General features: G+C 33.0%; 2 protein-coding genes across 2 annotated transcripts; one reads left to right on the forward strand and one right to left on the reverse strand.

Annotated features, from left to right (window-relative positions):
• The first annotated feature begins 2,565 nt into the window (after positions 1 to 2,565).
• On the forward strand, positions 2,566 to 3,507 carry LOC114746804 (putative fasciclin-like arabinogalactan protein 20). The gene has a single exon (XM_028935084.1). The coding sequence runs from the start codon at positions 2,566 to 2,568 to the stop codon at positions 3,505 to 3,507; it is 942 nt and encodes a 313-aa protein (XP_028790917.1).
• Positions 3,508 to 4,146: 639 nt separating this feature from the next.
• Positions 4,147 to 9,015, reverse strand: LOC114746824 (uncharacterized). The gene is made up of 9 exons (XM_028935106.1): positions 8,691 to 9,015; positions 8,021 to 8,205; positions 7,097 to 7,275; positions 6,459 to 6,743; positions 6,307 to 6,365; positions 6,170 to 6,206; positions 6,006 to 6,077; positions 4,887 to 5,208; positions 4,147 to 4,782 (listed from the first exon to the last, which is right to left on the reverse strand). The coding sequence occupies exons 1-9, from the start codon at positions 8,821 to 8,823 to the stop codon at positions 4,363 to 4,365; spliced, it is 1,692 nt and encodes a 563-aa protein (XP_028790939.1). The 5' UTR covers positions 8,824 to 9,015; the 3' UTR covers positions 4,147 to 4,362.
• Between the last annotated feature and the right edge of the window lie 9,146 nt (positions 9,016 to 18,161).

Genomic DNA, 18,161 nt, shown 5'->3' on the forward strand with positions numbered 1-18,161 from the left:
ATTTCTCTCAATTTTCTCTTACTTATTCTGTCTCACACCCACCCTCTTTGCAAAGGAAGGATATGTTTTGGGGGGGGGGGGGGAACATTTATGTGTGAGTGTTTGTGTGTGTGTATGCCATATAACCAATTTTAACGACTTTTGTTATCTATATACTCCTCCGGTCCTTATTATAAGACCCAATTTGACTTTTTATTTGGTCCTAATTATAAGACCCAATCCATTTTGTCTCTTATATTTATGCATTTTTTTCCAAGATAATCCTTCTAATAATGATAGTTTTAGCCAATATACTTAATTAGCAAGGATATTTTAGGAATGACAACATTTATTTATTATAAATAACCAACTTAACTTACTTCCTTAATCTCCTCAAATAAGTCAATTGGGTCTTATAATTAGGACCGGAGGAGTAATTTAGTTTGGCTATTGGTAACTTATAAAAAGTAGTACCAAAAAAGAGCATAAAACTCAACGGTGGCTGTCTCATTAATTATCAAGAGGCTGGAAACAAATAATGATGCGACTGTGAATTAATGAAGTAATCGAATACAGATCATACTCTGAACATAGAACTACACTGCTATCATTAAGCATAGTATCCAGGGATTACATCTACCAAAGAGGAACACTAAATTCAATAATGGCTAATTAATAATATTAATCAATTACCAACAAGCTGTTGATTGAAATGGTAAACGGTTTCACCCCTTAAAGAAAAATACAAGTTCGAATCTCAAGAAGCACATTTGTTAGAAGGATTTTAATTTTAATGCTGCTAGCTTCTATAGGAATTAGTCTCAAACCCAAAGTAGTTTGGGGATACTCTAAGTTATATAAAAAATATATATATTAATCAATTACTATGAATATGGAATGCCAAAAGTTTGATGAGAAAGCGGATGACAACAACGGACTGCCTCTATATATAGTTGTACACACAAACAAACACTTGTGCATTGCTATTTCATTTCAACTTCAATTAGGATCCTATTTCCCGAGGTCTTCAAGTTTTAATTTCTTCATTACAAGCAACAGGAATAATGGGTTGGTTGTTGGGTTTGGTTGCTGGCGTGGCGGCGGGGATCGGAGCTGTGGTGGCCGTGGTCAATGTGGTGTTGGATGTGATGGAAACTGCTGACAGAATTAAGCAACAAAAGGAAAAAGCGGAGAAATTTGGCTGAGAAGAATTTTATGCCCTTATTTCTAGGTCCTTTTTAAATTTGTGTGTTTGTGTGTGTGTTTTATATTTTGGTTTTCAGTAGTTATTGCCTAATATGGTTTGGGAGTTTTTTTAATTTTTCTTTTTTGATTTTGCTGTGCCTTTGATGATTTATGACAAATTAAGAGCGTATCCTCCCTCGTTTACTTTGATTTTTCTCATATTTAATTTCTGTTTCTTTGCTCCCAATTTTGCATTTTCCCGGCGCAGCTTAATTTTGATTCGATTTAAAACTCAATCCCTCATCACTTGTCACAACTTCTAGTAGGATATTTGATGAGATTAAATTACCAACCCAATTGCACGTAAGGTCTCCATTTTTGCCCACAAGTAAAATCTGATGTGCCATTTAATTTTAGTTTATTAATATTTAAATAAAACAAAATCTAAAATAAAAATTATCTCTTGATTATCTGTTTTCCAACGAGTAATTATTTCCTGCACAGTTTTCTATTCTTGTCAAATTAAAGATTAATAGTTACCAATATAATCTGATGCTGTTGAGCGTAATTTCAACTGAACTTAGGAAAATCCTTTTGATTTATTCCTGTTCAAGAGGCCCCTATAGATGTGAGGTTTAATGTATTTTGGAAAACTTAAATAAGCATTTGTAATATTAATAATTACACATTTAAAAAACGTATAGATGGTTATTATCTCATAACTATATATCAATAAAAGTCAAGTATAGTGAAATGGATTAATCGCTCACAACAAAATTAATATTTAAATCTCTGTTGAAAAAGATGCTTACATATCTTTATGCTAATCTACTATGGTCAAATGTAAATGGACTCAAAAAAGGCTTGTCTTTAATTTTTTCCCTAATCAATGGTAGTTACTTCAATAAATACATAACTTCACTCATATGTCGTACTTTCTTGTTTTCTTGATATAAGTTCTAATTTTGAAAAATAAACAAACTAAAACAGTAATTATGCATATGTGGCCGGAAAAAAAAGAAGGAAAGGTTGCATCTTTAGATATCTAAAGATGAGATAAGTGATTAGATTTTTTTAATTATATTTGGAAATCTTTAACGGATAATACTATTATAAGTGTCTAATATAATTATTAAAATTATATTTTAACTTTTGAAATAAAAGAAAATGTGTTGAAATGTCTCAAAGTCTGAGGAGTTCTTTTTTTTAAAAAAAAAAATCACCGTTTCCCTTGTTGATCTTTTTTTGTAAAAATGGAGATAGTATAATAGTAGTAATTAATAAGGCGCGCGGGGGGCATTTCTGTCTTGGGGTGGGAATACTCTAACGATCCCTTCAACGGTCTCGCTCTCTTTCTTTGCTTTCCCGCCAAGGTCCCAACAGAAACCAGAACCTCTCTCAATGGCTGCCTCTTTTCTTCTTCTTCTTCTTCTTCTACACACTTCCTCCCTTTTCTCCTTTTCCTCTTCTCTCTCCCGTGAAACCGTCCTCGACGCTGCCGACATTCTCTCCGATTCAGGCTACACCTCCATGTCTCTCACTCTCCAAGCTCTTTTTCAAACTCTTCTTTCGCAAACTCCTTCTCTCACCATTTTCGCTCCATCGGATTCTTCTTTTGCAAAATCGGGTCAACCTTCTCTTGATCTCCTCCGTTTCCACTTCTCCCCTCTGCCTTTGCCGCCTCAGAACCTCCGATTGCTCCCCGCTGGCTCCGAGATCCCGACCTTGCTGAATAACCACACTCTCATCGTCACTGAGTCACATTCCGATTTCGAGATTTCGCTTAACTACGTCCGAGTCATTGGTTCGTCGCCTATTTATGAGGATGGGCTTTTCCTGATCTACGGAATCGACAGTTTCTTCGATCCCGATTTTCAGTATACTCCAGCATCTCAGGAACCTAGCCCTAATCCAATTTGTGGGTTGCAGAGACAGACTATGAGTTCCTCCGATTCGTTCAGTCAAGCCATCGAAACACTTCGATCCACAGGGTACTATCTGACGGCGTCGTTTCTTGGTTTGCAAATGAATGGAATCAGCAACGAGGCCGCAATGACCGTTTTTGCTCCTGAAGATGAAATGGCGAAGAATCTTCTTGCGAATTTCAGCGAGTATCCATCGTTCTTTCTTCGTCATGTTGTACCATGTAAGCTTCTCTGGAATGATCTGGCGGACTTGAACAGCGGGTCGAACTTACCCACTATGTTGGAGGGTTTTTCTATTAACGTCGCGAGGTCTGGTGGTGTTTTGGCGCTGAACGGAGTCGCAGTTGTCTTTCCGAATATATTTCACAGCGATAAGCTTGTTGTTCATGGCGTAAGTGATGCTCTTGTGGCGCATTAAAAGTTGAAGAAGCTTCCTCTGATGTGATAGGCAAAGCATGTGGAGGAAATTGTGTTCGATTCTGGTGGATACTGTACTGACGCAGCAATGACGCGGACCGACGAAGCACTGATTTCCCAAATGAGGAGTCTAAGTGTGGTATTTCAAACTTGCATCGTTTACAATGTTATCAGACTATTCTTCAAACTTCAAGCTGTACTTATATATAAAGATACTCCATATATGGTTAATATTTGAGGTGATCGTTCATCAAAACTCAGTTTTATGTGACATTGAAAGGAGAGTTTATATTGCTTAGAAAATATATCCTTTACATATTGTTCATATCCAAATTGATCATCATCCCACTTTTCGCTCTCTGATTTTTCTTCAGTGATGACTTTCTTAAATTGCTGCAAATAAAAAAAATATCATTTTAAACACGACCAGTAACTTCTTAAAAAGTTCTTCTTCTTCTTCTTCTTTTTTTTAAGCATGGATCATTATAAATTGTCTAACCACGTAATCACATAAACGTATAGTAAACACTGTGATAAATTTTAATCTTCATGTGATTGAAGCATTTAATGGAAAATATTGGAATAATTTCACCATCATTTACCATTATTAGAAGATAGGAGACTGAATATACACATGAAACTTTTCTTTGACACAACAAATATTGCTTCTTCTTCTTTTTCTCTATATGAATACAACCTACATATATATATATATATATATATATATCGTAAGTACTCTTCTCTTGAAACTCAAATGGTGTAGCTTCGCTTCACCTTGGTTTCATACCCTAATATGGGGTACAATATAACGCTAATGACCTACTTTCTTTTTCCTTCTAATTTTATGTTGGACGATCTATACCTCCCCTGCTGCATTTGGCAATGATGAATTTGTATTGTTGCGGTTCTTACTAAATCTGTTCTTTAGTTTTTGTGCAAAGGATGGTTTGGCAAACTCCTCCTCCCTTTGGGGGCGGTTTGCATAGAGTATCCAGAGAACAAGACAGAGCAAGACACCAACCGAAATGAGACCAAGCCCAGCATTGATAACCTTGAGATAATGGTTCAATGGAGGGCAGTAGCTTGAAGTGATTTCTTCGAATGTTTCCCTCACAAAATTGCAATTTTGAAGGTTGAGTAAAAGTGGTGTATAATGTTCTAATGCATAGCTCTCGTTAACTGCACCCACCAACTCCGAGTAAATCTCCGGCGTCACCCTACCGATGCTGCTGCAAAAACCATATTCTGTTACCTGGCACTCGTAGTTCTTCCAAACCTGAAAAATTCGATCCAAGTTAAATGTCAAGACTTCCAGTTTTGCTTTCAATATGATCATAGGAAGAAGAAATAAAGTAAAGTGATCAAATTGTTAGAACTTACCAATGAGGCATTGGAGGAGGAAACTTCTTGAGACGTACATTCCCGCTCTTTGAGCTGAGAATCAAAAGGGTAACACAAAGGCGGCATTGCAGGTCCAGACTGATTGTAATAGCTTGGATCATTTGGCGACGTATTTGCATCGGCAATGCTGTAGATGAACCGATTCACAACACTTACAATATTGGTGACCACTTGTTTACTCTGAACCAGTGTCTTGTTTGTGGTTCTCTGATCAACACAAGGAAGGATGTCACTAAGGGCAGATTCTGCATGAGGATTCTCTACCCATTCTCCCATAGCCATACATGCATCAGAAATTGCACTGAAATAGAAATATTTTTTGATCATATTAGTGTGAGTCATTGACGAAATTGGACTACCAGAAAATGCATAATATTCTATTTTAGTTCAATACTATCTTGTCATATGATGGTTTTGTTCTGGATTAAACTACAATTTTAATAAGGGTGGTTAGAGGTAGCAAAGTCAAAAGTGGTCTTAGTTTCTCTTCAAAATTTTCAATGAATCCGGCTTACAAAAGTCTAAAAGACCAAAACAAAACTTATCGTGCATAGATACCTAAACATTTCAAAAGTAGGTCCCACTGAAAAGTCTGCAAATAAATATACTTGATACGTCAATCTATGGTTGGGTTCATCTACCAACTTTTTTCTAAAACCAGGCCTGCCTAACATGGATAATAAATAATAATGAGCATTAAAATAACAAAACACATGGAACATGTACATGCATAAGAGGATAAATAAGAAGAAAAATAATTAAAATGGTTTTTCATTTCCAAAAGTAAAGAAAATGTCCAAGTCAGGACTTTTTTGGAGGAGGAAAATAGCTACCTTCTTTGTTGATTTCTCTAGCAAATTAAATAAATCTGGCTTCCAAGAATTTAGTAGACTAAACACAAACTTATCATGCATAGGCACTTAAGAATGTCAAAAGTAGGTTCCACTGAAATGTCTGCTAATAAATACACTCGAATGCCCCGTCCCTGGTTGGTTTCATCCACCAACTATTTAAAACACTGAGTCAACCTAAGAATTTCTCCTAATTCCTCCCCACAATAAAGGTTAAAAAGCAAATAAAAAGAATCTGGCGGCTTACTTGTTAAATATGAGGAACACTCCACAAAGAATGAATGTGACTGCGACTAATAGCCACCCACTGATAACAAAACTGCAACATTTTAAAACCAAATGTGAGAAGTGAGAGCATAATTAGGATTAGGATTGTTCTGGTATAAACAGGCCGTGGGCAAAAAAACATACATGAGAATTGCATGCTGATGTCCAAGAATGGACAAACCTGCAGAAAATATATTGATTAGCCTGCTGTAAAGCTGACCTCAAGAATATAAATATAAAACAGATAGATCAATTTTCAAGCTACTACAATGGATACATACATAGGCCAATTAGAGCTAAGACAAGCATCACTGCTGCCACTGCAATCAAAGCTGAGCGCCTACATGATGGATTCAAAGTTTAGCACTTCAAATATTGATTTTCAATTATAGAAACTAAAATACAGAGTGCCGCCAAGTTCATGATAACATACACATTATTGAATACTCTTTTGATTTTAACAGAATTTTCATCTGTCTTCTCAGACAGTGTATTTGCTGCAGCATTTAGATCCATATTCAAATTGTCAATATCATCCATGATGTCAGATGGAAGAAGCATCTGAGCGACATTTATTGTCTTTGCAAGGGAGAGATACTCTGTGACATTTCTCAGAGTTTGCACTGTGTAATCGGATTGGTTGACGACGTAACCTAGGGTTTGCAAGGCTTCATCATGAAACTTATCCTGCCCAACAGATAGGACGACACACCCAGTCCTGTATGATATGAGATCAGAACAAATCAGCAAAAGACACCAGGAAAGATTCAACAAATCGGTTTTAAAACAGGACATCATAGAAATCTTGCTTATCATATGCTGCAAATTGATTCCCAGAATTTCAGAGCATGCAAATGTTGTGACTACCAAATTGTTAGCAGATTAGTAGATATTGAATAAGTTTTACAGATAACATAAGAGCAGATGGTTATAAGACACAAGAGCAGATGCATACAAGTGCATATTAACAAAATTTGGTGTCAATATTCAATGAGAGGACCAAGATGGGAAACATAGACAACGTAATATTTTGAGAAGTTAACAAAGGAACATTAAAATAAAGAGTATTACGCCGCAGCACAGGTGAATGATATAAGCAGTATGAGACAAATTCTCTGCGAACGATTTGATCCTTCATCCTTGATGTTAATTCCCCATCCGCAGCATAAATGAATTATAAGAGCCAAGCCAAATGAAAGAAACCATAAGACAGCAAGAATGAAAGCAGCAGCACCAGTGAACCCAACTGACTGCATGTAAAACAGTTAAAAGGATATTAATTTGAGTGAATAAGTGAATTGCAAGGCTTGTTTGAAACATAGAAAATCTGAATCTGCTTGAAAATAAATAAATAAGCAGAATGCTACGTGATCGACAGATAGCCTTGGAAATTAGATTCTCCAAGGGGTGCAAATATATAAAACAAAAATAATTGCTTAAAAAGGTAAGAAGGCAATAAATTTAGGAGAAAATGGAGATAAACCCTTTTAACTTTGATCGATTTGCAAACATTTGTCAAATTTGGAAGCCCAGAAAATAACCCCTGAACTATCACCTTTCAGAATTTAAACCATTCTTGTCCATTTTCCCATCATCGAAGATGTCACCTTAGTCTCTATCATTTTTTTTTTTTTTAAAGCAAATGGGAGTACCGAAAGAGGCAAATAAGTATTCAAAAAGGCATCTCTGATAACAGGATTAGAGAGGAAATGGACATAATGGTTCAAATCCTGTAAGATGATAATGTAGAGAGATATTTAATACTTCCAAATCTGTAAGCATTACAAAAAACCATTTCGGATCTGCCAAAAAGAACAACGGAAAAGTAATAAACGAAAGAGAGTTAGCTTAAGGCACGCAACCTCGGTGCTGAGGAAAACAGAAAAAATGAAAATTGTTGCTCAAAACAGGGGGGGGGGGGGGGACAGATTAAGACATCAAAAGAAGAATAAAGCATCCATTTCCTAACATAAACACCAGGCTCGTGGTACTTACTGCCCAATAATGCTTATTAGAAATGTCCCAACCATCGCGATAACGTCGGAAACCTCGAAGAATATCAGGCCTTTTCGTTCTGTTTGCCGCCAATATAAGAGTATCCTCAGGTGAATGTGATTCTGGCACTGGTGCTAGTGCCGCTTGTGCGACTTCATTCTTCCATGGACCCAAATTCTCTTCTCCTGAAACACACAACAACGCAGGATCAAAATAGATTACAAAATCTGATGATCTCTGATGCTAGTCTGAGTTAGAGGATCCTAGTTCTACTCCAAATTTTGAGCCAAAATAAGCCAAAAAAATAATTACAAGACGACGCAATTAAACAAGGTTCCAAATAAAGAAGCATCTGCCTTGTTTGGTTGCCAAGAAAATCTGCCAAAAGGGAAGGTCTCAGCGTTTCCATTTCAGGGACCCCAAAGAAACACCCAGCAACAAATTAAAGAGTGCATATTTAAGTTTAATTCATTTATTATGATCCCATTTCGGAAAATTCACGGTAAAATGAGGCAAAAACTCCTTCCTGCATCTTCCCAGCAACCAAACAAGTGAGAGAAATAAGATCCACGCCGAACCCATTATCGTAGCCAGCGAGAGTCAAGTTCACCAGGAATGAGAACATTGTTATCAATCCATAATCAAAACTGCAGAAACTTGCAAGACGAACCTAAGATAAACTTGACGGGATGCCTGATCGACCCACTTGAAGATAAGGCTGAAATCGAGCTCACCGAAAGCAATACGAGTACGGAGACCAAAAATAAAGAAACCCCATTAGATGATGAAACGAAGACCTTCATTGCTGCAGGAATACTCAGCGTTCACCCCAAAAGAGGCCACCCGGCCATTTTCATTACCCGGTAATCAGAGAGAGAGAGAGAGAGAGAGAAGAAACAAATGCCAATACAGAAGCAGAGCATGCACAGTGTGACCCTCAAAGCTTGTGAAGCATTGTGTTTAAGAGGTCCTATATGTAACTAAAGAGAGAGATTACAGAGATTTTTATAGAAACAGAGAGAGAAAGAGGAAGAAGAAGGAGGGAGGTAAGAGAGTCACGCATTCACACATGGTGTGCGCACAGTGACGAAGATTGATGAAAAAGGAAACGAAAAAGGCGGGTGTCAACAATAAGCAGTGAGATTAGATTAATTAAATAATTAATTAATGAACAAAGCAAAAAACTATAAATCCACTGGATTAAGCAAACCCAATCACTTTCTGTGAAAAATTATGTGCGATGATAACAATAAATCTTTATTTCACGACCAAAAGGCTAAAAAGATGCTCGTATCGTATGTTCAACTATTCCATACAATAAAATAAATGAAAAGAAATGAAAAAGCAAAAACCCAATCCGTTGTTCGGTTGTTCTTGCCTTGCGCTGCAAATTGCTGGATTAATGGGTTTTTGCTTGCTTGCCACATTTGATTTTGTCCTCTTCTGCTTTTCTGCTTTTTCCTCTTTTTTTTTTAATTTTTTCTCGACTTTAAGGAGCTCCCCACTCCTCCACTTAATGCGATATTTATTTGTTTTATTAAATTACACAAACTCATAATTTCATCAAAAATTACGTGATAATGCACTTTTAATTCTTAGAATGTACACAATTTTTTCAGGAAAAAATTATTTAATTTTTGATTTAAATTTAAATTAAGTTAGTTACTACACGAAGTTCTATTTGACATTTTTATAATAAAAGATATTTTAGTTAAAATTCTTGATTAAAGTAGCCTTCTGTGTTTTTTTTTTTAAATGGGACAGGATCAAAGTACTAATTAAGTAGCCTTCTTTGGGGAAAAAAATAGGTTTTTGTTTCAGGAAATCATTATATTTTGTTTTTTTTCTTATTTTAGAATCACTCTTAATCATATCTAGCCATACAAATTTTATGACAAGTATGATTGAGGTGGATGATGATTCACTTTCCTACTCTGCAAACTGAGCCATGCTTAATCAAGATGTCAGTTCAATTACATTTTAAAAAAATATTTAGATTTATATTGAATTAAATTATTTGAAATTGTTTAATTTATTAACCAACAATTTTTATTTACTAAAATTAATATTATTGATTGTCAAACATTTTTAAATTGCTTATATCGCATAGACCATAATATAGGAAATACTCTAGGATGTTGTAAAATGAGAAGGGGCTGAGAGAACGGAGCTAGTAGTCCGTTTTCCGAGTGAGTGGGAACAGAAACAAACAAAACGGAGGAATCCGGGGAGAATATAAACGGAACGGCATGTTGTTCTTTTTTTTGACCAGATGGCATGCTGTTCTAAGGAATGAACAAAGAAGGAAGATATTATCCGATGCGATTGGGTATATAATAGAATCATGCACCGCACCTGATAAGAAAAGAATCAGATTTTGTAGGAGTAAGAGCGGGCCGGCGGGTGGGTCCCCATGTTGCCTTTTGCGTTGCGTGTGGAGACCATTGAACGGAATCCATTGAAGTTGCTAGGGGTGTTCACGGGACGGATCGGGACCGGGACAGGCCCGTCCCGGTTCCGTCCCGATGAACAGTAACGGGACAGATTTTCTGTCCCGTGTCCCGGCCCGTCCCGGGGTTGTCCCGGTCCCGGTCGGGACGGGACGGATCCGGGACGGGACCGGGACGTCCCGAAATAATTTTTTTTATTTTTTTTTATTTTTTTAATTTTTTTTAAATTTTTTTAAATTTTTTTAAAAAAATCTAATTTTTTAATTATATTTTTTTGAGCTTAAATCTTATAAAAACATCTTTTTTATTTGTTTGGGCACTCTTAAACAAAAGCTCAAAATATTACATATAATAGTTATTAAAAACTCTAAACAAAAGCTTTTAACACAATAAAAACTTGCTAAAAATTCTAATCATCAATAATCTCAAATCATTAACAAATATAAAAACTCTAAATAAATATATCCATAGTTCCATGCAATAGTCTCAAATCTTAAAAAAATATGAAAAAAATGATATTATATAAAAAATTAAAAAAATTAAAATTTTTTTTTTTAAAAAAGGAACCGGGACGGGACCGGGACGGGACGACCCCGTCCCGTGTCCCGTCCCGTCCCGGTCCCTTTTTTGTCCCGTCCCGGTTTGTCCCGTCCCGAAAAATTTCGGGACGGATCCGTCCCGTCCCAATAAGACCGGGACCGGAACGGGCCGACCGGGACGGGCCGGCCTTGAACACCCCTAGAAGTTGCAGGGGAAAATAAAATTCAAGAAAAGTGGTTCAAAAGTCATTCAACTTGCTAATGAATCTAATTGTATTTAAAATAGTATGCTTAAATTAAAATATATAAAAAATTTATATATAAATCTAAAATCAATAATATTATAATTAACAAGTATTAATTTATAAGGGAAATGAAATATTTATGCATAATCACAAATAATTTATCAAAATAAAATTCTTAAAACCACAAATTTAACAGAAAAATGACATTGTTTTAGTCTAATTTAAAAAATATAAAATCCAGTTTGTTCAAATCATCCAAAGTTATAGACCGAATTGCTTATGGACTTATGGGAATGATCCACTGGTTTACTTGTATGATAAACCAACGCGAGTTGAATTCTAATACCATTTATAAAATATATTATACAAGATTAATAGTATTTTTAATTTTTATAATTTGATTGAATTTAAGGTTTGCTTTTGCAATTTTAAATCATTGACTTTTGATCCTCATAGTTTTATAATTTTTTTTTAGTTCAATGAATAATTCTTGTATTTTATTTTTAAAGAATTTTAATTTTGATTTTTGCCCTTAAACTAATAAAATTATAAAGATAAAAACTAAAATTTGATGAAAAGATCCCAAAAAAAGAGAAGAATTACAATAAGTCCCAAAAAAAATTATTGAAAAGTTTTAATGTTATAATAAAAAAATGTTTGAGTTCAATGAACAATTCTTGTATTTTATTTTTAAATAATTTTAATTTTGATTTTTGCCCTTAAACTTAGATCAAATCTAATAAAATTATAAACAAAAAAGAGCACCGGAGAGAAAAAGGTGTCTTGTGTTGTGTGCGGCGGTGTGAATGGAGAAAGGGGGTAATGAAGTGCGGGAGAAGAGGGAGGGATTGGGGTTCACGTGAGGAGGGCGTGACTGGCGGCAGGTGGGTCCCACGAGATGTATGGGCCCACTGGGGGAGTGCCTTAAAAGCAGCGCACCGCTTGCCACACCCGATCGTCGTATGTCTTTTCGATCATAACGCCTTTACGCATATTACGCGTACCCAACTCTGCATTCCCTTTTCCCCCTTCGTCCAAAAATTATTAAATATTTCCCTTTTCCTCTGCTGTCTGCTTCATCCTCCCCGCCTTTTGCTTTTCCAAATTCTATTTTCAACATGCATTGCCCCTTTTTTTTTAAAAAAAAAAAAAAGTTGTTAGCTTAAAATCAAACACACATTATATATATTTTTTCCCATTTTTGGTGGAAGAGAAATCTGCACATCACTAGTTGCGGATTGAGGTTAATGTTATGATGTATACCAATACCTAAATCACTTTAAAAAATATCAATTTATTTATGAAGACGGTTAGTGAATAATTAACACAGTGAAACTAATTAATAATTAAATGGAGTAAAGATAAAAACATAAAAAATAATACTCCTCCGGTCCTAATTATAAGACCCAATTGACTTATTTGAGGAGATTAAGGAAGTAAGTTAAGTTGGTTATTTATAATAAATAAGTGTTGTTATTCCTAAAATATTCTTGCTAATTAAGTATATTGGCTAAAACTATCATTATTAGAAGGATTATCTTGGAAAAAAAATACATAAATATAAGAGAGAAAATGGATTGGGTCTTATAATTAGGACCAAATAAAAAGTCAAATTGGGTCTTATAATAAGGACCGGAGGAGTACTAAAAGTTTCAATTAGTCTGTTAATATCTCTTAAAAAATCTAAACATGTAATTTCAAAATGATTCTCTTATATATACACTTGGATGGGGTATGCTTTTATTTATTGTAGGAAGATAGGAGGGAGTAAGAAACAATTGAGTTATGTTTGTTGAGACATACATTAAAATCCAGTAATAATTGCACAGCATGTGGGATTCAGTTCTGGTAAAAAAAAGCATGTGAAATTCAGAAAAGATGAAGCAATGAGTATGCTTCCCACCTAGTCACTTCTATTTTCTACTGCAAAATTAGAGTCAATTTTTTAAAAATAAAAAAGTGATTTTAATTGACCCAAACATGATGAAGTTATTGATAAAAGTTCAAGCTAATCATAAGAGATGTGTTGGGGAAAAATAATTTTTATTTATATAAATTTTGGAAAAAAAAGTATGAAGGAAAAATAAGTGGTTCAGCTCATACTTCAAGTGATTGCTTTTTTCCCCCCTCCTAAATCATCTTTGATCCATCGGAATCAACTCATGCACTTATTATACTTGTGAAGGATTGAATTTGCAACCTCTCAAGATTTGTTTCTACCTGCTTATGGTAAGTGTTTATAAGTAATTTTACATAAATTGAAATAACTCTCACCACATATTTATATCATATTTCGTAAATTATTATTTAAAAATTATTTTTTAAGTATTCAATTGGAATTTCAAAACACCTTATTCGATTGCCACAGAGAGGATAGGTGCTAGTTGAGCCAAATGGCTCCAACACTTCAAGTGATTGGTTTGTAGATTAGATTCATGCAAGCGAGGTATGTCTATACTTTTAATTATTATTACCTTCTATTTTTAATATAAGAATTAGTTTAACATTTAATTTAGCTCTAAATATAGGATTTCACTCGATTTTGTTTTTCATATTATCCTTTTTTTTCCTTTAGGTAGTCCTTGTAGTAGTTGTGTATGTTAAATTTTTATCAAATAGTAATTTTAACTAATGTACTCCTTCGGTTCTTAATATATGACCTAATTATTGAGTTGATTTTGGTTTTAATATAAGACTTATTTATCATATTATCAATTTTTTTAAATTACCCCTATAGATACTTCCTCAATCATAATCAAATAAAAGAGGGAGATGAGATATTAAGGAAGATGGTTATGGTATTTTAGAAAAAAAACATGTCATATTTTTTATAATTAACTAACTTACCTAATTTTTTTAATCTAATCAAATTAGTTAAATAGGTCTTATATTAAGGACTAGAAGAGTATTTGGTTAGCAAGGCTATATTAAGAAAAATAACATATATTAAGAAAAATAACACATATTTATTATAAATAATTAACTTAACTAATTTTCTTAATATACTCAAATTAGTTAACTAATTATTGTATTAGGGATTAGATATAGTATTATTTATCTTCGTGTACATATGACTTGACCTAAAGTAGGTTATAAATCAAAATATAGTACAGTGAAGATTTTAATTTGTTGATGGCATTGGAATTAAAATTCCATATTATATTAAATCCATGCCTTGCATTTTGTTAAAAAAACCAATATATTCTGCATAGATATTAAGAGAAACATCAAATTGATAAGGAGGAGTTTCCATCTCAAATAAAGTACACTATCCCTATATTCATTTTTGGCAAAGTGAAAGATTAAGACAAAATAGCTATTTGTGACTTACCACTTTCCTCTATTCCGAACTCATCATGAAAATGTCACAGAAAATACATTGTAATAGATACAAAGAATCCGGACACGACTCAGATTAGGGGAGATATTTATATAAATACGTATCATAAAATATCATAGTTTCAATTTTAGAATTTGAAATATGATTTATTAATCTCAATATTTAGTTTTTCTATTCATGATCTCTAATTTTTTTAGGAAGGGTAGTGTATATTTCAAAATTTCAAAAACTTTTGTGTGATTTTTTAAGAAAATTTAGAATATACATTTAATATTACCTTAATGTCTAAGAAGATCCATAAAAAAATTAACCCTTTTTTTAAAATAAAGGGAAATGTAAATCATCATTTTCTTTATATAAAGCTGAGCAGTTTGAAGTGTTGATCACGAATAAGTAGGATACGATTTTTTGGTTTCTTGTAAGAAGGGAAAAGAAAACAAAAAGAAGACAACAAAACTACTCCGATTTGAAGGACCAATATTTGATCGTTGCATTTTGATCACGATATTGAATTAATTTATTAGGTGACATTGCAAAGCTCAACACGTTAATTCAATTTACCAACTTTTTTAATATAATTGATTTTGGTATAACTCTTTTTATATAATTTATTATAAGCAATTGGATTTGAGGTAAAATCATTCATAATTTTATATTCAATTAATGCAACAAATGGCGTACGTAATCTGGTAAGGGAGACAACATGTCGACATAAAAAAGAGCAAATTGTGTTGAAAAGATTAAATTGAAATTTACAAATTAGATGTCAATTATGTAATATCATATCAATTAATTAGTGGTTGAAAAAGAAGTGGGAGACGCGTATAAAATGTGTGGCAAATATTGTAGTGAGGTAGATGTAGATAGTTAAGCTAAATTAATTAACATTTATTGTTGGTATTGATGTGTGTAAATTAAAAGTGGTTTTAATTGTGGATTTTTTAGGTGGTTGGGATTTTTCAACATCAAATTGGACACTTGTTTTTGGATTTTGACGGCTAACCTTAACTCACATAAACACATGGAATGTTGCATTTGCTCCATACCTATATATGTGGATTAGTTATAACCAACACATTATTATTATTATTATTATTATTATTATTATTATTATTATTATTACATCATCTGATTTTCTAAATCACTTTCACCAGATCTCACCTTTATGCCATGCTTCGTTCTCATGTACCTTCTTCAATAATATATTGGTATGCTTACTATATCAGAGTTTTATATTTGTATTGGCGGATTCCATCTCTTTCTAATATTGTGTTTTTTAAAAGAGGGTACGGTGGGGAGATCACGTAAGAGAAAGGGACGAAATACACTAGCTGAAAGCAATATGCCTCTTGCGCATTTTAAGAGGTGTTTTAGCTTTGGGTTTATAATTAATTTTGGAGTTAATATCATTTTTATTTTAAAAAATTTGATTTCGCTTTTATTTCTATCTTTAAAACTTGATCTTATTTTAATCCACCTAATGATTTTTGATCCCTGAAATAACGTTTTTGGTTCTCTTGTTTTCAATTTCAGATATTAAAATCAAAATAAGATCAAATTTTAAAGATTAAAAATAATATTGACTCTTAATTTTATGTAAACGTGGTTGAATTTTTTTAAAAAGAAATATGATTTTGGCTCTCATAATTGATTATAAGAAGAATTTGTTTTTCAAGGCATAGACATCTTTTTATTAAATACAGTTATATTTAAAATACTGTGAATTCTAAATATGAATACAACAACAATCCAAATTAATGTATGTCTGCATGGAATCAAATTGGGGGTCACAAAGTCTTTGAAAAATCCATACGTGAGTATATTGGGCTAAAAAGATGTTTGGCATTTAAGAAAAATGCTTTGAAAAAGTATTTTTTTACAAATTGAAACAAATTTATCCATATGTTTATTTTGTATATCGTAAAATCACTTTTGAAACAATGATTTGGGTTTCATTCAAGCACCCCCTAACTTTTTTCCTGAAAAAAAAAACACATTATAAATTTTTTCTCACATACTTAACTTATACAACATAAAATAATGTAAAAGGGCGCTAAAAGCATGAATGTAGGTGATGACTGACCAGTTTTTATGATAATGGTATCCTTTTCATCATTGATGGTATTTTTAAGAGGGTATCTCTTAAGATATTCCTTAATCCTCACAGACGATATTAAGATCTTCCGCTAAATCACCATAGAGCATGACTTTTCCATAACTTTCCGTGTAAAATACGCGTCAATTCAGCGGAGGTATTGGAAATAAAGCCAATTTGTTTGGGTAAACCCAAGTAATCCCCTTCCATTGTTGCCTTAAAAGTTTGAATACTCATTCACAAATAGCTCTATTAGCAATACATTCAACCATTTACATTAAGTGTCTGACCCAACTCATCTTTAGAAAACTAACCTGCTTTAGTTTGTAAAGGATTAGTCCGAATCATTAAAGTAATCCTCAACTCTATCTTTGGAATCTTCACTAGGAAAGTGTTACTCCTCATACTTCTCATACTTAATGTAAGAGTTTCTTCTTGAAATATCCCTAATCCTATAGGATACTACCTAGTGTTATAAATATAAAACCTAATTTGTACTATAAATTACATTATCAATTAAGTCTTATATTTAAAATCAAAAGTAGTATTAAATTATGCCATTTCCATCCCCAATATAAAAGCTAGCAGGAATTAAATTTGATCATAAATATAATACTTAAATCTATTTTGTTCCTCTTATTTATCCAAATTAATCATATTAATTGCATATGTTAAGGGAGTTTGCATTAAAAGTAATTTCAATCAAAATAATCTAAGGCGGTATTTATAAAAACCAATACATATTTTTTTACAAATAATTTATTTAACTGTTTTTTTTAATCTACACAAATAATTTATTTAACTGTTTTTTTTAATCTACACAAATTAGTTAAATAGATTTTATATGAAGAACCAAAGATAGTATATTAATTTATAAGTTACATAAACTAGTTTGAAAAAAAAATGATAAATATCCCTAATTATCCCCTAAATTTCTCATTCATAAATTATTTTTCGTTTATATTTATTTCTGAATTGCTTAAAAATTGTACTTCATGCTTTTATCAAACGGTTCTTAAGAGTACAGACGTATCTTTCTTCAAAATAATTATTAGTAATATATAAGAAATTAAAATTCCACGTCAAGTGAATGGACAAGAGAAGATAGTGGGGTTGAATTATATGAAAGCAAAAAGTTATTAGAACAGTAATTGAATTTTTTTCAGAGTAAAAAGGACGCTTCAAATTAATACTATTAATTGTGGGTATTGATATGTGTAAATTAAAAGTGGCTTTAATTGTGGATTTGTTAGTTGATTGGGATTTTTCAACATCAAATTGGACACATGTTTTTGGATTTTGATGGCTAACCTTAACTCACACAAACACATGGAATGTTGCATTTGCACCATGCCTATATATGTGCATTAGTTATAACCAACACATTATTATTATTACATCATCTCATTTTCTAAATCACTTTCACCAAATCTCACCTTTATGCCATGCTTCATTCTCATGTAACTTCTTCA

Source organism: Neltuma alba, unplaced genomic scaffold, assembly GCF_004799145.2.
Source record: "Neltuma alba isolate B1F8T4 unplaced genomic scaffold, ASM479914v2 tig00005117_pilon, whole genome shotgun sequence".
NCBI lineage: Eukaryota > Viridiplantae > Streptophyta > Magnoliopsida > Fabales > Fabaceae > Neltuma > Neltuma alba.